The 18,846-nt window shown below is 44.1% G+C and overlaps 1 protein-coding gene across 2 annotated transcripts in view; it reads right to left on the bottom strand.

The window, feature by feature from the left end:
- The window catches only part of SHTN1 (shootin 1), a 95,906-nt gene extending 77,394 nt beyond the window's left edge, over positions 1 to 18,512 (bottom strand). For both annotated transcript variants that reach the window (XM_032878902.1, XM_032878910.1), the window contains exons 1-2: positions 18,223 to 18,512; positions 3,804 to 3,856 (exon numbers count right to left, since the gene is read on the bottom strand). In XM_032878902.1, coding sequence (XP_032734793.1) covers positions 3,804 to 3,856; positions 18,223 to 18,280 — 111 coding nt within the window. In that variant the 5' untranslated portion in view covers positions 18,281 to 18,512. The remainder of the gene's footprint in view (positions 1 to 3,803; positions 3,857 to 18,222) is intronic.
- Positions 18,513 to 18,846: the final 334 nt, after the last annotated feature.

Genomic DNA, 18,846 nt, shown 5'->3' with positions numbered 1-18,846 from the left:
TTTTGGAAGTCTTGTTGACTTCAATGTGCTAGCCTTTCTTACTTTTTAACATACTGCTGATAATGTCACTTAGAAACTAGCCAAAAAATAATAGAAACTAGCACCCTTTCCATAAACTCCCCTTACCCTGACATTAAAAAAAAAACAAACTGAACTTTTTACATTACAATTCAACGCCATACAACTTACTCATACCCTACCTACTATTTTGATGATAACTGATTGATAAAAGGTGATAAATACAAGGAAATAAACACATGTTTTATTACAAAGAAGTAAACTATTCTGCTTGAGAAAAGGTTGGAGAAGACTTAAAAAAAGGGGGGGGGAGGCATTTGAGCCAAGCATTAAGAGCTAATAAGAATTTGTCACATGGTCTAGGATAGGATCCTTATCTTTCTGTCCTTTTCCCATCCCACCCCCAAACTGCAGACGTTCACTTAAACAGCACAATTTATCATTTGTCCATGAGGCTGTACCCCTCATGAGAGTGGTTTTACTCAAGAGGGGGACCTTTATGTACCTTTCTTAATACTCCAGTACTGAGAAGGCATTCAACAGTCTTCCCTTCAAAAAAGCTTTCCTTACAAACTCAAACAGACTTTGATTCCATCCTCAAAGACAATGAGAAAAACCACAAAATGATCAACATTAGATTTTTCTTAAACAGGGATAACTGCAAAGGAAAAGATCATTGACACACCGGCCCAACCTTCCAAGTCTACTCTTCCCCTGCACACCTACGTCAGAATCTGCATGCACACTCACTCACACGTGTGACGTTTCTGACACCAGACGGATTTGATATTTAATTTTCAGTTTTTAAGGACAAACCTACAGATGGTCAAGACAAGCGATCCAGAGAAGTCCTGAGTCTGATAATTTGCCATGGAAAATTCATAAGCTAACAACAATGAACGAAGATTAACACCAAGATCTTGGTGGAAAAAGTCAATCAGCTCCGTGAGTTTATTGGCTTTAAAAAGAACATTTGTGGTCAGAAGACCTGTGTACGTAACTTGACTCTGTTAAGCCCTGAGGTTCTGTTCTCTGTGCACTGGAGCTGACACGGGGCTGCTTGGGGCATCAGACGAGGAACATAATTGACTGTGTGTGTGCCCCATGGCAGCTTCTTTATAAATACAGACCCTTAAGCATAAACTCACGTCCTACCACTTGTCTCCCCAGAGGAGGTTCCAAACAGAGCATCAAAAGCTCTTATCCAAAGAAATCAAACCCTTTGTCTCTTTCTCGTTGATCAGTTTCATCATCTAGCAATAAATATAGACTTAATGTGGAAATGTAGAAGGGAGAGATAACTTGCAGTGAATTTACTCTGGTCCCTTCCACTCATGCAAAATTCCCCCAGATCAAATGAACTATGGCAAAAGGACTTCCACCTTAGATTTCTCTCCTTGACTAATTTTAAACTCCCCTACGAGGGAAGGATGGCCATGCGTATTTGCGGGTATGACCTGGGCAAAGCTCCCTCAGCCAGGAACAAGGAAGTGCTTTGCCAGAGAAAATGGTGTTCTCCATTTACCACCTCCAGAACTAAAGCTGCTTTTTCTCATTCTATGCTGTATAAAAGGCTTTTATTATATGCTTCCATCTTTTGTAATGCAGCCCTCTTTTTGGGGGGAAAAATCTGCAATAATAAGCCCGTTAGTCCTTTAACAGAAGATAAACAGAACAGAGTGAACTTAAAACCACTCTATTTTGTTTTACCCAACTGCAGCATTCCATACCGCATTCATTTCTTTTCTTCCCATTTCTGTTAATAGTTATTTTTTAAAGAATTAGCACATAAGAGGGTCAGTAATGCATACAGATGTTACAAAAGTATTAGGCCATGTAGAGAAACATGCAAATAGTTAATAGGCAAAAGTAATTTATAGTCCTCCTTTTACCAAATCCATTTTTCCTATAATTCCACTTGTGTAACAGATGGTTCACCTAAAAACCTCCCTGCAGAAAGTGGCTCTCGGTTAAATAACCATCAACACCACCAGCAATGGATGTTATCACTACTTTCAGGGCAATGCAAGGTCTGTATGTAAGCAAGGATTAGAGGAGAAGAAAGAAAACAAAAAATTTACTCTTCTGCCTCTCATGTTACTCCTTTTCTTCTATATCCTTCCTTCACCAACACATGAAGACACGGGTTTGCTTCCTTCCCTCCAATCTTCTAGGTTAAGTCAAAGAGTTCTCCTGAATTAACCCTTCCAACTTGTCTTGCTCTCCCCCTCCTAGGCCTGGACACCTACAGAAGAGACTCAGCCGGTAACTTCTTGGCTCCTTCTCCTACAGCTGCAAGATGCTTGCGTACCTGGGAGAAGAGGCTCAAGCAATCAGGCCTGAGCATCCCTTGATGGTTCCTCTCTGAAATTACGGGGCCTCAAGGAGCCAGGATTAAGCACAAACACCCCACCTGTTGGCATCCTCAGGACAGCTGTGATTTGGGGTGGTTACTGCATTAGAATTAGGAACCTTGTCAAACTGTTCTTCTGGGACTTCCTTACCACGTTAGAGATGCACGCAGCAACCACTCTCTATCACAGACATCTTCACCACCCCCACCTACCTACCATTCCCTAAATCACCGGATGGAAAGAAGAGAAGAAACTCCAGATGTCACAGAACATCAAAGATTTATTTGCAAATGAGCAGAGGAGCCTGAAAACTAAGTGAAAAATAATGGTCTCAAAATCCATTTCTATATCATACCATTAGTATCACAAACCATATTACAGCTAATACACGTAGCCAAGTAATATGAGCGGAAAACTTAAATATGATTCTTAAGAACCCAATAAATAGCCTCAAATATGCCAAAGGTTTTACAAATATTCGGCTCACTGCCCATTTTCATTCCAAATCTTACTCTCAAATTTTAAAGACAAGGTCTCATCATTCACAGCCATGATGACCATCAACTTCAATAACTATGAAGGACCTATTTTTAAATTTTCCACCATGGACATTATGTTTTGAAATATTTAGTCTATCAAAGTAATTTCTAAACACAAATTTTGTTTCTACCTAAAAACAATAATGGGCAGCTCTGCTCTCTCTCTCTCTCTTCTACTTCTCAGTTCAATTTAGCACTCCTCTTTTTTTAACTCAGAGCTCCCTTCCCCTCCCTAATTTGCAGGGGAGAAAAAAGACACATAAACAAATATTCACAAATCTTAGATGGATTATGTACAGAGACAAAAGGATAAGTAGTTTATAAAGGTTAGCTGAATTCAGTGATTTCAGTTTAAAAATAAAACTTGTGCCAAGGCCCCTGAAAACATTCGCCAGGCATTACTATCTTCGTGGTGGGTGATTTTCAACTTTCAGTATATTTTTCGTATACTTAGACGACACGAGCATAAAAAAGGGTTTATGCAAGAAGATGGGCTAAACACCAATGACTAATGCCATAGAGTTCTCTCCAGAATCTACTCTGTCTTAAGCCCCAAAGATACGTGTCTTCCCTTCAATTCCATCACTAGAATCCCAAATCTGGTTGTTAGGGGAAAAGTACAATTCTTGGGGGCTTGAGTTGGTTGGCCTGGTGCCTTGCTGCACATTTAGCTGTGTAGTTAATCTCCCAGAGCAGCGCCCACTGTGGCATGCCTGCTATTCTTTACCATCTGGAGCCTGGAGTTGATATTAGCTTGAACCGCACATGCAGGAGAAAAGAAAAAAGAAAAAAACTCTCATTCGCATTTAACTGAAATTGGTGGCAGAACAATGCACCATGCCGTCCAGGCTTTCACACATGTAAGAAAGGAAAGAAAGGGTAAAGTACAAACCTTCTCCTTTGTTTTCTGGTTCTCTGCTCTGAGGTCTTCATATTCGCCTATGGCTAAAAGGGGGGAAAAAAAAAAGGAAAGCAATGTTATAACACTATCAAAAGTTTACTGTAGGAAAACCTGGGATCCAACTCACTTTTGTTTCTGAGGTTGGTGGTGGGGTAGAGAAAAGGCCACAGAAGAAGTGCTTCTGCTTTTAAGAGTAAGAAAGAAAAAGAGATCACAGCAGGTGTGAGCCCACCAAGCCAAATTTCGGATTCTCCCTAGGTCACGGGAAGACCTCGGAGCCATAAGTGACCTATGACAAATCACTTCTCTTTGGTGCTCAGCACTTGGTCCCATAAAAGCAGACAGGCGGGTGCTCCCTGAAGTTCCTTCTAGCACCGTTAGTCTGTGGTGCTGTAATCAGAGGTGGTTTATTTTTAAAATCAGCCTCCAGAAAATAATGTAGGCTTACACATTCAGTTCAGTGTCACACATCTGCTTTTTTTTTCCTTAAGATTTTATTTAGGTATTTGAGAGAGAGAGAGCATGAGAGGGGTGAGGGGCAGGGGGAGAAGCAGACTCTCTGGTGAGCAGGGAGCCCGATGTGGGGCTCAATCCCCAGACTCCGGGATCATGACCTGAGTCGAAGGTGGATGCTTAGCCAACTGAGCCACCCAGGCGCCCCCTACATCTGCTTCGTCCGCAGAGCAAAAGGCTGATGCCATGAGCGTTCAGCTAACAACTATTTTCATGCATTTCAAGGTCATCCATTACCAACCCATGACCGGATACCAGCCAGACTCATTTCAGTAAGTTGGAAAAATATGTGAACGGTTTGGAAATATTTCCAACTACGTGAAAAAACAGCAGCTTATTATTTAAAAGCTTCTATGACCAGACAAATAAAGTAGCCTGAACACCCACATTCCTTTCTCAGCCAAAGCACCGTTCTTAGATAACCTCACGGTTGAGAATATCATGTTCACAGCATGTGATGGGAAGAAAGAGCATGACCCAGGATTAAGGATGGAGCAGAATGTGTGAGGAGGGACTACTCCCAGACCAGCACCTCGACTTGCACCACAGAGCCAGGACATTATGGGTTGGGACTGTTATACTTGTACTTTAAAAAAATGTAATTGGGATTTATCTACAAAAAGCTGTTTTTCTTAAAAAAAAAAAAAAAAAAAAAAAGACAAACAGAGTTTCCTATTTCCATGAATAACCAGAAGACAGAAAAAAAGGAATCTGAAACCAGTGGCTTCAAGAACATCCCAGATGATCCGGTCATTAATTCTAGAAGTGTAGGATTCTAACCACTGGAACCGAGAACACTCCAAAAACAATTCACGTGGTGAATCATATCCTTTGTGTCCTATAACCGCGATCCAAAGGATTTAGAATAGCTATGGTGATTGTAGGACCACAACCTTAAAATCCAACCAAATGAACAAATATTTATGGGATTACACCACCAACACCCCTAAGTTTTACTGGCACTTCATGACCATCTAAGTTAAGAGTTAATGAACAATTTTACTGAAGCCACACCCAAAAAGAATACTTTGAAATGAGACAGCCCATAAAATAGCTGAATGTATACATGGAAAGATAGATTTTTTTTAAGGTATTTTCTTTTTGAAGATTTTATCTATTAACTTGACAGGGAGTAAGAGAGCACAAGCAAGGGGAGTGGCAGAGGGAGAAGAAGAAGCAGGCTCCCCAGGGAGCAGGGAGCCCAATGCGGGGCTTGATCCCAAGACCCTGAGACCATGACCTGAGCCGAAGGCAGCCGCTCAATGGCCTGAGCCTCCCAGGCGCCCAAGATAGAGCCTTTTTAAAAATAATTATATTTTCAACAGAAAACATCTGATTGACCACGGAATGAAGCCCTATGCACACCAGCCCCTCATCAGCCTCCACCACACAAAGCCCACCAATGGGTGTAAACGAAACTGTCCTTGGTTATGAAAAAACAATAAAGTGACCCCCTCCTTTTTTTAACAGAAAGAAACAAAACTAAGAGATTCTAAAAATATACACTTAGGCACTGGGTAATCTGTGGTCATGGTCTCAAGTCTTATTACTATACTTAATATTCTTTCAAAAAATAAATATATATTTTATCGAAAGACTTCAGTTTACTTGACATTTAAAAGTATCTGTACCTGAAGTTGAAAAATCAAGACTGATTTACCACTCTATTCTTGATGACCTACTTTACAGACGTACGAACAATAAAGGCTTATAAAACCATGATCTCATATTGACATTACAAAAATGTTTTTCTATTTAAAACATTAGATAACAGCTTTAAGGCTTTTTAAAAATACCGATACTATTCTTCCATTATATAGCCAATAGAATCCAGATGAAACATTGCAGATTCCCACTATAGGGTCTTCATGAAGAGCATTAATTAAGAACCCTTCACCTAATGGAAACCACCTTAATGGAAACCACAGACAATGTGCTTTCTTGTGACTTTGTGCAACTTAAAAAAATAAAGCCAGGTAAAGGGAATGGAGAGGAAAAGTATGGGAAAAATATGAGAAGAGCTCCCAGTGGCGAGGGACCACCTGAGGAATAGGGCATAAATGGAAAGAAAAACATTTATTTGTATTTTTATTTCATTGTAGTTAGAAAACCAAGTTCACTGTCCTATAACAAGCATGCACGTGCGCACACACACCACAGTGAATACGCCTGATGTGTTCTACATTAGGATGAGTAACCCCGTCCTCTGTGAAGCTAGCAAAAACTGAAGGGACTTACAGCATTCAGCTACTTCTTTTTTGTCAATGCTAAAGGGTCACAGAGAAAGCCTTCTCTGTTTCAGAACTGGCTCCAAGTTTGGAAATTTTTTAAGTCAATCACACAGCTCAAGCGACTGGATGATACGGAGCCTCCAAATCTTGAAGTAACCAATGCAAAAGTCGAGATGAACTGGACCAGAGCTCTGCCATCTGAAAGATAACCACAGCTTGGGAAGACTTCCTCTCCTGGCTTTACAGGTACAGTTTATCTCAATGTACAGTAAGGTCACATCGCACAGTAATTAAAAAGTGCAGCCAAGGGACTTTGGTCTAAATCGCCGATTCCTTCTCTGGAAAAGAAGAAGAAAAATTATGTATCTTTCTCATGCTGCGGTGACTAAGAGTGAGCTAACACGTAAGGTGTCAGAGTGCTTAGGTATGTTACATGTACAATACGTCTACCACCCTTACTGTTACTGATACAGCACAGCACATCAGATCTCATGTGCGATAAGAGATCTAACGCAATCCGTCTCAGGCTGACTTCTGTCGCACGTGACCTGAAAGCTGGCACAGCAGAAAATCTCTGAAACCCTGCTACTCTGCCAAATAAAAGGAGGGGGAAGGGGGCTCACAATCACTTGTAGTGTGTTGGAGTTTAAAAAAAAAAAAAATGGCAAAGAAGCGGAAGCATGTCTGGGAGCTGTACTTTCTAATCCAGGCTGCACATCAGAATCACCTGGGGAGCTTTTAAATCAGACAGACGTCTGGCCCCCTCTCCCCCCACCCCACACCAAGATTCTAATTTAACTAGTCTAAGGTGGACCTTGGGCACCATATTTGTTTGAGAAGTGAACACCCCAGGTGATTCCAATGTGCGGCCAGGGAGGGGAATCACTCCGTAAGAGCACAGAATGGAAGAAAAAGGGAGACGTGGAGAAAACAAGGAAAATATCAGGCAGAGCACGTGTTTCCAGAATCATGCTGGTTTTCCATTTTCCAGCTCCCTAATGCCAAGAAAGGGAGCTTTCTCTCTAAGTCGCAAATCATGACATAGTCAGCCCAGAAGTCAGATGAGTAGACGTAGTCGTTTCAGAAGCATGACACTTAAAGTTCATGAACACAGGGAAGAACACCTCCGGCTGGGGTGAGTCACAATCACCGTTTGCCTGAGACTCTCCCAGTTTTAGAATGAAGAGCCCAGTGTCCCTGGACACCTCTCAGTCCCAGGCAGGTAGATCACACTATCTCAAGAATAAGCACCAGATCAGTACTTCCCACCCAACACCTTCCAGACCTGCACTGTCGGATACGGAGCTGCTAGCTACATGTGGCTACTTACATGTACATTAATTAAAATTAAAGAAAACTTAAAATTCCATTCTTCGGTTGTACTAGCTGTATTTCAAGTGTTCCCCAGCTCCACGTGGCTAGGGGCTCCCGTGGTGGACAGTGGACACACAACATTCCCATCACAGCAGGAAGTTCTGTTAGGCAGTACTATTCTGGATCTCTTCAAACTAGAGAGCCTATGAGCACCTCAAACTCAACATGTTAGAAAGTGAACTCATCAAGGTCCCTTTCACCCAAACCTCCTCCTTCCCATATGCATGACGTCCTTCCGGGGTCATCACTGACCTGGTCCTTAAGCTAGCACCTCAGGATCGCCCTTGATTTTTCTCCTTCTCCCACCTTCCAGTAAATTATCAAACAGCTCCCATCTCGCAAAACGTCTCCCCAGTCTGCCCTTCCTCTACGGTATGTCTGCCCTAATTCTAATCTTTAATAATGGTAAAGTCCTCTCACGTAGCCTCTAGCCTCCCTCTGTCCTAGGTTCACGCTTCACAAAGCAGATGGTGAGCACAGCAACAAGGCAACCTGGCGACATCATTCTTGTAGCCCCCCGCCAAGATGTTTCCTCACAACCTGGGATACTCATCCCCACTCCTGCATTCAGCCTTAGACTCCAGCACTCAAGCCATCATACCTCCAAGACTTTTCGCACCCAGGTACCTTTATAAACATTTTTCCCTTTACCTGCAAAGTCTTCCCCTCCCCATCTTCCCTAATTCCTCCTTGACAAGGCAATTCAACTGTCATTCTCTGTAAAAAACCCTCCCCACATACCTAAGACAAAAATCAACATTTCTATTTCTAATATACTACCATAGCGCCCTGTTCATACGTCTCTCTACTAGAGCATCTGTGGGTAACATTACAAATCATCTGAGCCTAAGTCTGTTTTCTCGTCTTCTCTCCTATTCAACTCGTTGCTATAGACCTCATACCCAGTAGAATTCGAAGCAGAGTTGATACATCTGTTGACTGAATGGCTGGTTCATATAAATCGTGATGTGGAGCAATTAAGCCAAGTATGAACATCCCCATTTTAAAAATGAAGATACAAATACATAGAGACGTCAAGTTCCACAGTAAGAATTACTGGAGGCAGGACCAGTCTACTGATTTCCAAAGCCATTCATGTAAAAAAAAAAAAAAAATCACTGGGCACTACTGTGTACAATGTGCGAACACTGGACCAGGAACAATGCTCTAGGGCGAAGACCGTGTGTTTATGCACACAGACACCAGCATCTAGCACAATGCCTGACATACAGCAAGGACTGGGTACATGTGTGTTAAATTAAGGAAGAAGGAAGAATGGATCGAGGTCTTCACATGAACAAACTGTGAAAGAGCATGTACCCTCCTCCCCATATTAAAAGGGTCTCTTACATCACGTGTTACAACAAGATACTTAATAAAAGTGAAGCTTTAAATAGCCATCAAATATAACCAGAAAAACAGCGCCTCATAAGATCTTCTAATGTAGATTCTCATCCATTAAGTCTGCATCTTTGAGACTCATGCAGCCTTGAAACACCTCTTACTAATGGGGAATGAGGACATGAGTCATAAGAGATAATGTTCAATTAGGACATTATTCCCTTCTGCACATATGCCAGTGGGTCCTCTTTTAGAACCAGAGCAGAAAGAGAAGTCATTTATACCTCCCTTGTTAAAAAAAGCATGAGAAGGGGGGGGGGGGGGGGGGGGAGAGAAACACTGCTGGAAAACCTGATCAAAAAACAAAGATGACAGATTTCGCATCTGAAAAGAAATGATGGCAAACCTGAAATTTACGGATTACTTGGTAGAACACACAGTTCAATGCTAATGAATTAATGATGCTTAAGAACTACTCCCAACGAACTAGAGTAATGACTTCAAATTAACCCACAGAAGGGAAGGAAACTGAGTATGTTTAAAATGCATGTGTAAGTCTGGTTTCCAGTCTGGCAGGGAGCTTTTCTTTCACCGCTCCTGTCCTCACGACAACAGAAAAGCGGAACAAACAGAAAATCAACGACTCTTCTTAGATCCACCAAAGAACTGAGGTCACAGGGCAAAAGGCTATTTCAACACTTGGAGAGACAAGTGAGATACAGATAATCACAACTTCCTGGAGCAGAAGCCGCAGTGCGGGGCCTGCTCAGAGACCAGTACCGAGAGAGGGAAACCTAAGCCATCATTGGCAAATTGCTGAAGGCTCAGTGCTAACAAGTTTGAGTTAAAAACCCTAGTGAGTGGGCCTGTCTTAGGAGGGTCCCAATCTTTTGAGAGTTTTATCTCCTGAAGTGCTATCACAGCTTCGAGAAAATATCAGAGGAAATTTCCCTACTGCTTCAGGCAGGGAAAGGGGGTAAGGAGCCACGCTGAAATACTCCCGGAGCCTCTGTTCTTCCGGGCAAGGTCTGCCTTTGGCACGAATTACTTCCCTAGAGCCTAACAAACATGGCGGAAGGTAATAGTCAACTCCAGGCTCCTCAAGCCTTCCCATTTCACCTAAGGAAGAAACACCAAAACTAAGAAGTGCCAAGTGAAAGTCAGAGCCCAGGGGCACAGGCTCACCAAGACACAGAGACCTTACCACAGGACCACTGGAGACTTCTCCACCCCCATGCCCTACCCCCCACAGATGTTTATAGCAGCGTCATTCACAATCCCCAAAACTTGGAAGAAACCATCATGTTCATCAACAGGTGAATGGATATACAAGATGTGGTACATCCTGCAACTGAGTATTATTCAGTGATACAAAGAAATAAATGTGTTATCAAGCCACAAAAAGATATGGGGGACCCATGCGTGCACACTGCTGAACGAAAGAAGTCAATATAAAAAGGCTACATACTGAATGATTCCAACTCTATGACATGGTGGAAAAAGCAAAACGACAGGCCAGGAAAAAGATCTGGGATGCTGCCAGGAGTTCAGAAGGGAGCAATGAACAAGCAAAGCAGAATTTTTGGAGCAGTGAAATTATTCTGTATGGTAATCACGGTGGGTATGTGTCATACAACTGTCCAAACCCACAGGATATATATAACACAAAGAATGAACCCAACTGTAAACTATGGACTTTAATTAATAATAAAGATCAGTATGGCTCATCAGTTCTAAGAAATGCACCACGCTAACTCAAAATGATAATAACAGAGAAAACAGGGAGTCAGGGAAGGTAAGAGGCTATGTGGAAATTCTCTGTACTTTCTGCTCAGTTTTTCTATAAACCTAAAACTGCTCCCCAAAAGTCTTATTTAAAACAAACATATGGGGCGCCTGGGTGGCTCAGTGGGTTAAAGCCTCTGCCTTCGGCTCAGGTCCTGATCTCAGGGTCCTGGGATTGAGCCCCGCATCGGGCTCTCTCCTCAGCGGGGAGCCTGCTTCCTCCTCTCTCTCTGTCTGCCTCTCTACTTGTGATCTCTCTCTGTCAAATAAATAAATAAAATCTTTTAAAAAAAATTTAAAAAATAAAACAAACATGTGTGTGTATACATGTGTATGTGTATACACAAACACACATACACACACACACACATCCATATATATATGTAATGGAATCATACATACTCTGATTTGTGCCACAGAGGATTTGAACAGAATCAAGCAACTAAAAGGATCTTAATATATTACTATTCTGTGTACCATACAAAATATTTCAGGACTCATGTTTTAGTATTTAATTTTTACCAGCATGGTAGACAAACAACAATAGCCATGTTCCTTCTACATTTTAAAGCAAAGCCTGGTTTTGTAAGAGAATAAAATCTACAGAATGATAAAGTTTAAAATGTACCCACTTTTTGGATCCACTTTTGAGAATTTTTCCCACAGCGACACTTACAGATAAATGTGCACAAGAATGTAAGCAACATTCTTATTTAATAAACTTTAATTTCATAAACTTAAGATTTACAGCAAAATTGCAAAGATAATACAGATAGTTCCCATAAGCCCTCCACCCAGTTTCTCCTATTATTAACATCTTATATTGGTATGGCACATTTATTACAACCAATGGACCAATACTGACAATTATTATAACTAAAGTCCACACTTTATTCATATTTCCTTAGTTTTTCCCTAATGTTGCATTTTCCTTCCAGGATTCCACTCAGGTACCACATTACAATTAGTTGTCAGGTCTCCTTACCCACCTCCTGGCTGTGACAGTTTTCACTACATAGACATACACTATAAATAACTCTATATGTAATCATCTGCAGCCAGATTAAGCAAAACATGAAGTCATACTGATGTCTCCAACTATCATCTATTGCCCAAAGCATTATTTTTAATAGCAAAGACATAGAAACACAGAGGTGTCCATCCAGAGGACATTAACTACATGTGGCAAATCTGTAGAGTGGAACACTATCCAATCAGTTTTTTACAGATTTAATTTTTTATTTGAGAGAGAGAGAGAGAGAGAGAGAGAGTGTGTGTGTGTGTGTGAGCATGAGCGGGGGGAGGGGCACGTGGGGGAAGAAGGGCAGAGGAACAAGCAGACTCCCCGCTAAGCAGGGAGCCTGATGTGGGGCTCGATCCCAGGACCTGAGATTATGACATGAGCCAAAGTCAGACATTTAACTGCTAAATTTTTAAAGGTGCTTCTAACCAATCAATTTTTAAAGATTTAATTCTACATCTACTGATATAAATTCTGTAATATACATTCAGTGATAACTACCTATCTACATACAAGCGCACAATTTCCAAAAGGAAATAAACAAAAGGTCAGCAGTCCAGCTCTGAGCAACGGAAAGGGGGTGAGAGCATGCGTTATCAGTGGGGTGGCACCACCTCAAAGGGGAATACAAGCGCAGGTATGACAACAGTTTGCAACCTCCAAAGGATCACAGTACATAAAAAGATACACCGTGGCACCGAGGTATTAAAACTTCATGGGGCAGCCGGCTTCTCCCTCTGCTGCTCCCCCTGGTTGAGCTTGCTCTCTGTCAAATAAATAAGTAAAATCTTTTCTAAAAATTTTCATTAGGGGGGGCACCTGGGTGGCTCAGTCGTTAAGCGTCTGCCTTCGGCTCAAGCTGTGATCCCAGGGTCCTGGGATCGAGCCCCACATCGGGCTCCCTGCCCTGCGGGAAGCCTGTTTCTCCCTCTCCCACTCCCCCTGCTTGTGTTCCCTCTCTCACTGTGTCTCTCTCTGTCAAATAAATAAATAAATAAAATCTTTAAAAAAAAAATTTCATGGGAAGCAGGAACAATTTGGGGGAAAAAAGTGTCTAAAAAGACTCCCTGAGAAAGTATCATGAAATAAAGATTAAGAAATGAACTAGAGGGAACAGTTCAGCATACTTTTCACTTCCTATGCTTATTCATCTTCCTATGAGCATTATGTTTACTTTTAAATTCAATTTTTAAAAAACCACAAAAGATCTGTCTACCCGTTGGAAGCGTTACATGAATCGGGGAATTCTGATGACACGATGTAGTTCCTCAACCCGGGCTCAGGGTCCATCTCGCGGAGGGCTGCCCGGCCTGTGTCTCTTGGGGAGGAGCTCACAAACTTTAGGAGGAAATTGCATTTTTAATCAGGGTGTTGGTTTACAACAAACACCAGGTGTCCCACAAAGCCTAACATACCATCTGGCCATTTATGGAAAAAGTCTGCTGACCTCTACTCTGCAGCATCTTCACTTAAAAACTTTTTTTGGTGTATTCCCAGAGCAGACTACTACTCAGCAATGCAAGCGAATGAGCTCCGACGACAGCGCACCCTGCGGTTCAATGTCACACGTGACGAGGGAGAGAAGACAGAAGCAAATACTGCATCCTGCATGATTCCGATCACGCAGCTTTCAGAAAACTTACCTTGGGTGACAAAAATATCATCGGGGAAAGGCAGGTGATCATGATTAGAGAGCTTATGATGGGGTTTCTGGAGATGTTCTACTGTAAGTGTTGTTAAAAACATCTTTTTCAGTAATTCCTTGAGTTGTTCATTCATAGTTTGTGTACTTTTCTCAACCTATGTGGTATTCTGTTGTAAAAGCAAAACACTTCAAAGCATCGATTTTACAAAAACAGACCCAGAGAGAGAAAAATAAATTTGCCAGGCTCCTTTCTATAAATAACAGGTAAGAAAGTGCATATGGACCCCAGTTATTCGGAGACCGGTGGCCACGAACCGCACTTGGGAAAATAACAATGTTAAAGCCAAGTTGGCACCTGACACCATGGCAACAATTTAATCCCAAACCGCTTTCTACTGACTGACTTCGTGTGTGTCGGAGACTGACGGTGCTTCGGCTGCTCCTGACTGATATGGTCACGGTGGTAGGCAAGCGTTTGACCCCTTTTGCCAAAATAACGCTCAAGCTACTTTCTGGCCTTGCAATCGAGGAACACTGGGAGCCTCTGTAATTACTAATTCCGCTCTAAGAATAAACTGGGCTAAATTTCCATCTGAACCTTGAGCACTATCGCTACAGTCTTGGGGAAAGTACAGATCAAAGGAGGCTACCTTGCTTCAAAACCCATTCTGTCACCCTAGGACGGTATTTGCAGTGTGGCGGTTGGAGCTTTGGTCTTCCGTGATCGCATCCTCACTGCTGGGTGGCAATCGTTGCCTTCAAAACTTCTTCACCAAGTTCCAAATGCCATGGCATGACCACGCTGACCAGTTCGGTGGACAGCTGTTGTCTGCATCTGCCCAGCCTGCATCCCCCCTTCTGGTAGTGGCCTGCCATACTTGTTTGGATAACTACTCCAATCCACTGGTCTTTGCAGGGGCAGCCAATCAAGGTGCCCTGCCCTTCCTGGTCCAAAGGACTTAAACCCATGACCCAAACAAGGCCACCTAGACACCCTTCCTGGAATTTGCATGCCTATCACCATCTCTAGACTAGGAATTCCTCACCAGCAGGGACAAGGCTTTATTCATCGCTCTATCACGGATGCCTAGCACAGTGCCTGGCTGTGAATATTGAGGGCGTCTGCGATGAATACATTACAAAGAAAATCAGGTACCTTCAACAAACGCTGAGCTAAGTCGGTCATTTCCCAGCAGCCTTCTGGAGGGGGAGCAAATTGTATGATGTTTTGTAAGGGAAATGTCCACTTTAGGAGCTAGGAAATATGCATCGGAAATAGTACCCCAAGTTGCCATTTGTCAGTGTGTTAAAGATGTCAATCAGTCCAATAAAATAAAGCTCCAAAAAGGACAAAAAGAGAATTACCTCATTACCTCAACATCTGCTTGAACATAAGCAATCACGTACTGGCTAATTTTTTTAAAGGGACATAATATAACTTTCTAGAAAGACATAATATAGCTAATTATACCATTCACGAGACGGGAACATACAATGTTTTGAAGTAATTCAAGAGTGGGTGTGATTTATAAGACACAGAGCTTAGGGAATGGTAAGTATAAATTAGAGATTGTTCATATTATGACAGACTCCGTCATTACATTTCACAACTTTTGTCAAAAGCAACCTTATTCACCACACCACTGAAGCCTTCACATTAGGGAAGGCTGCTGTCAGCTCTGCCATTTAGAGTAGATAGGAATCTTCTTTCTGAACACCCTCCTGGGGAATGGGTTCCAATTTCTGACTTAAAATTCACTAAGGAAGAAATGAGATGAGGAAACCAACACGGCCAATAAACACGTAGAAAGATTTCAAACCTCACTGAGAACCAGGTAATACAATTTTTCGAAAGGTACTATTTTTGTTCATCAGACTGGCAAAAATTAAGAAACTTGTCAGACTGCCAAAATTAGTAAAGAATGCTATTGGTCACCATTGACAAGTATGGGGGGACATGGGCACTTCTGGGAGGAATGTGAAGTGATACAGCCATTTTGGGGGCACTTTGGTGATGCCCAGCAAAGCTTTATGTCTGCTTGCCCTCTGACCTAAGAATTCCCTTTCTAAGAATCTATCCTAAAAAAACAATTGGTAATTGTAAACATTTGTGTGACTGCCTACTAGACAATAAACTTGGGGGGAAGCAAAGACTGTCTGGTTCATTCTCTCTACCCCCAGCGCCTACCACATGGGGCTCATATATGATAGATGTCTGGTAGTTAAGTATTTGTTAAAGGAATGAATGAGTATGTTTAGCCAGTGTTGAAAAAGAAAAAATAGAGTGTTCATCAATATTGGTTCTTGTCCTCACTTAACAGGAGTGATGGAATTATTCACAATGTTTACAGGTAGTTAAAAAAAAAAAAGTCTATTTTCAAAAATAAATCATACACACCATCAGCTTACAAAATTAATTATCATATTGGTAAGAGCCCAAACACCTAGTTGCCTGTCTTTCCATCTCAAATCCCTAGCTTCTGGGTTAGTTCCATGAGTCAAACAGCAATCAAATGCTCTCGAAATAAGTCCATTGTTATCAGTCTATGATCCAATGACAAATAAATGCCCTGGTTTTGAGATGGGCTGAAAAAAATGCCAACACTTGTGTAACCAGACTCAATACTAAAAAAAAAAAAAAAAAAAAAAAAAAAGTGCACCTTTTACGAAACACAAATTTCAAAGTCTAACTGTTCTATTGTCTTTGATATGCCCATAATTAAGGAAATAACATCCTCTAAAAATACCAATACCCTGGCTTTGTTTTCCAATAAATAAGAAAGAACCCAAAAACTTAAGACTCCTCCTTTCTTCTCAGTTCTCAAATCCAACATAGAGACAGAGAGAATGAATTCCAAAATGAAATATAAACAACTTGTGGATTACCTGCCATCGGGAATCTACCATTGACATTATTATATTCAGAATGAAAAGAAGTGAAGTTTTTAACGATATTATTTGAAAACTGACCATCCATCAAAAGCTCTGGTATCCACTGAAAAATATTATCAATGATGAACGCTTCCACTGTCTAGAATATGAAGAATCTTTATGTTATTGAGGGGAAGAGGGCTATTAGAAATAAAATGCTGACAGAATCTAGCCCCTGAGTAAACCACTCGAGGAATGTCAGATAAGGACATTCTGCCCTCCCACTAGATTCACTGCTGCTTGTGACTTTATGACCTATGGCTAGTCTAGGATGGGAGCCAAGGTACTGGGAAGGCAAAAGCTATTAACATTTATGCAACACTTTCTAAATGCTAGATACCACAAAGACATGTGCTCTGTCCATCTCAGGGAGGTAATAATTTCCACAAGATAAGAGGACTGGTAAACAATCTGCTTTGATGTGTTTCCAGGAATGTAAACTCCAGAGAAGTCCACACAGCCCTGCAAATGGTATGTTTCCCCCAGCAACAGGTCATACCACGTGGCCGGACCTAATGAAACCCTCTGGTTTAGCCCACGTCTTCAATCCGGTAAGGCGTGATAACCACAAGACCCATGGAAGGGAAGAGCCTCTTCCAAGTTCACAGAGTTGGTAAGTTGAGTCAACAGAAGCGAAAGAGCAAGAGCACAGCAGGACCCTTCCACTCTGTGGCCGTGTCACCAAGTGACTCAGAAAAGCCCAGGTTCCTCCCCATTTTCACTTCCTAAATCTGTGCAGTTCCTCTCTGTCTTAACCCATAGTCTCAGGCCACCCTTGGCCAGGGTAATAATAGTCATTTTCAACGGAGAGAGCGTCGCACTCACATTTGATCGCTAATCTGCCTTTGTGGAGAGATGCAGGAGGAGATGGAAATGATTGATCAGAACAGCTCTGGAGGAGGAGGTCAACTCCCGTTACCTGGCGACGTGGAAATGCAAGGACACGGCCTGGCTCTCCTGCGGCCAGAGCCAAATCGTCACTGAGGAGGCCCAACACTGAGAGGGTGTTGGCTCAGTGACTCACAGTTAAAAATGGAAAGCGGTGAAACACATCAGGGCCCCGGAATCGTGGCCAGGGAGGGAAAGAGGAACTAGACCGAGGCCGCCTGGAAAGCAGGGAAAGGCTGCGGAGCGGCGCGGCAGGCCTGGGCAGGGGTGGGGCGACGGCTGGGGAGCAGGGCCAGCGGAGCAGCCCGAACCGCCTCCTCCCGACCCATCTGGCCCCCACCACGCTTCTCCCGCGTGGGAGGGGGTGCCCCGGGCTCTCGTCCGCCCCCAATCCCGGCTCCTTCCCCCAACCAGGATCGCCAGCGCCCGCAACGTGCGGGGAGCGCTTCCCGCACTGCCGGGCCCCACACCCCTGACCCCCGCACTTTGCCCTCGGCCCCTGGCTCCCCGAGGCGCGCGGGGCGCGGAGGACGCTGCCGCACGCGGAACAGGGCTGCGGGGTGAGCCCGGCGGCCGCGACAGCCCCACGCCCCGCCCGCCGCAGCCCAAACCCAGCGCCCGGGAGCCGACCCCGCCCACGGGCCGCGGCGGCCCGCACCTGGCGGCCGCGCGCCCGCCTACCTTGCTCCTTCAGAGTGGTGATGAGCTGCAGCTGCTTCTCCTCGTCCGAGCTGTTCATTTTGGCAGGTGGGGCCGGGAATAAAGGAAAGGAGGGAGACGCGAGGGGTGCCGCGGGGGGGAGGGGGAGGAACAGCAAGATGCCGGTGGCGTGCGGCGGCACTACCCGGAAGTTGGGTCTGCTCCCGCTCCTCCTCCTCCTGGCGCGGAGCGCGCGAGTGAGATCATCCCCACGCACCTACTCGGCGGCCGCCGCGGCTGCACCTGCGGGCGGCGCGGCGGCCGGGGGAGGGCCGGGCGGGCGGCCCGGGGCAGGAGGTGGGGCGGCGGGAGGAGGCGCGGCGGCCCTAGGGGCCGCAGCCCGTGCCCCGCCCTCAGCGGCCGCGGCGCCTCGCCCTCCCCCCGCCCCACCCCCGGAGGCCCGCGCCGCAGGAGGCGCGAGGCGGCCAGGGGCGTGGGGCCCGCGGGCGTGCGCCCTGCTCACTCCTGCACCCCTCCTCCGCCCCACCCCTGGGGCACCCCGACGCGCGATCGGGGAGGAAAGTCGGCTTCGGGGCTGCGGCGTCCCTGACGACCGCACTTGGAGCGCAGCCGCGGGCCGCCCCTCACGAGCCACCAAGGGAGAGC

Source organism: Lontra canadensis, unplaced genomic scaffold (assembly GCF_010015895.1).
Source record: "Lontra canadensis isolate GAN:19392208 unplaced genomic scaffold, GSC_riverotter_1.0 scaffold3, whole genome shotgun sequence".
In the NCBI taxonomy this organism is placed as follows: Eukaryota; Metazoa; Chordata; class Mammalia; order Carnivora; family Mustelidae; genus Lontra; species Lontra canadensis.
The sequence above is the reverse complement of the archived record's forward strand: the minus strand, read 5'-3'. Positions and strand labels throughout refer to the sequence as shown.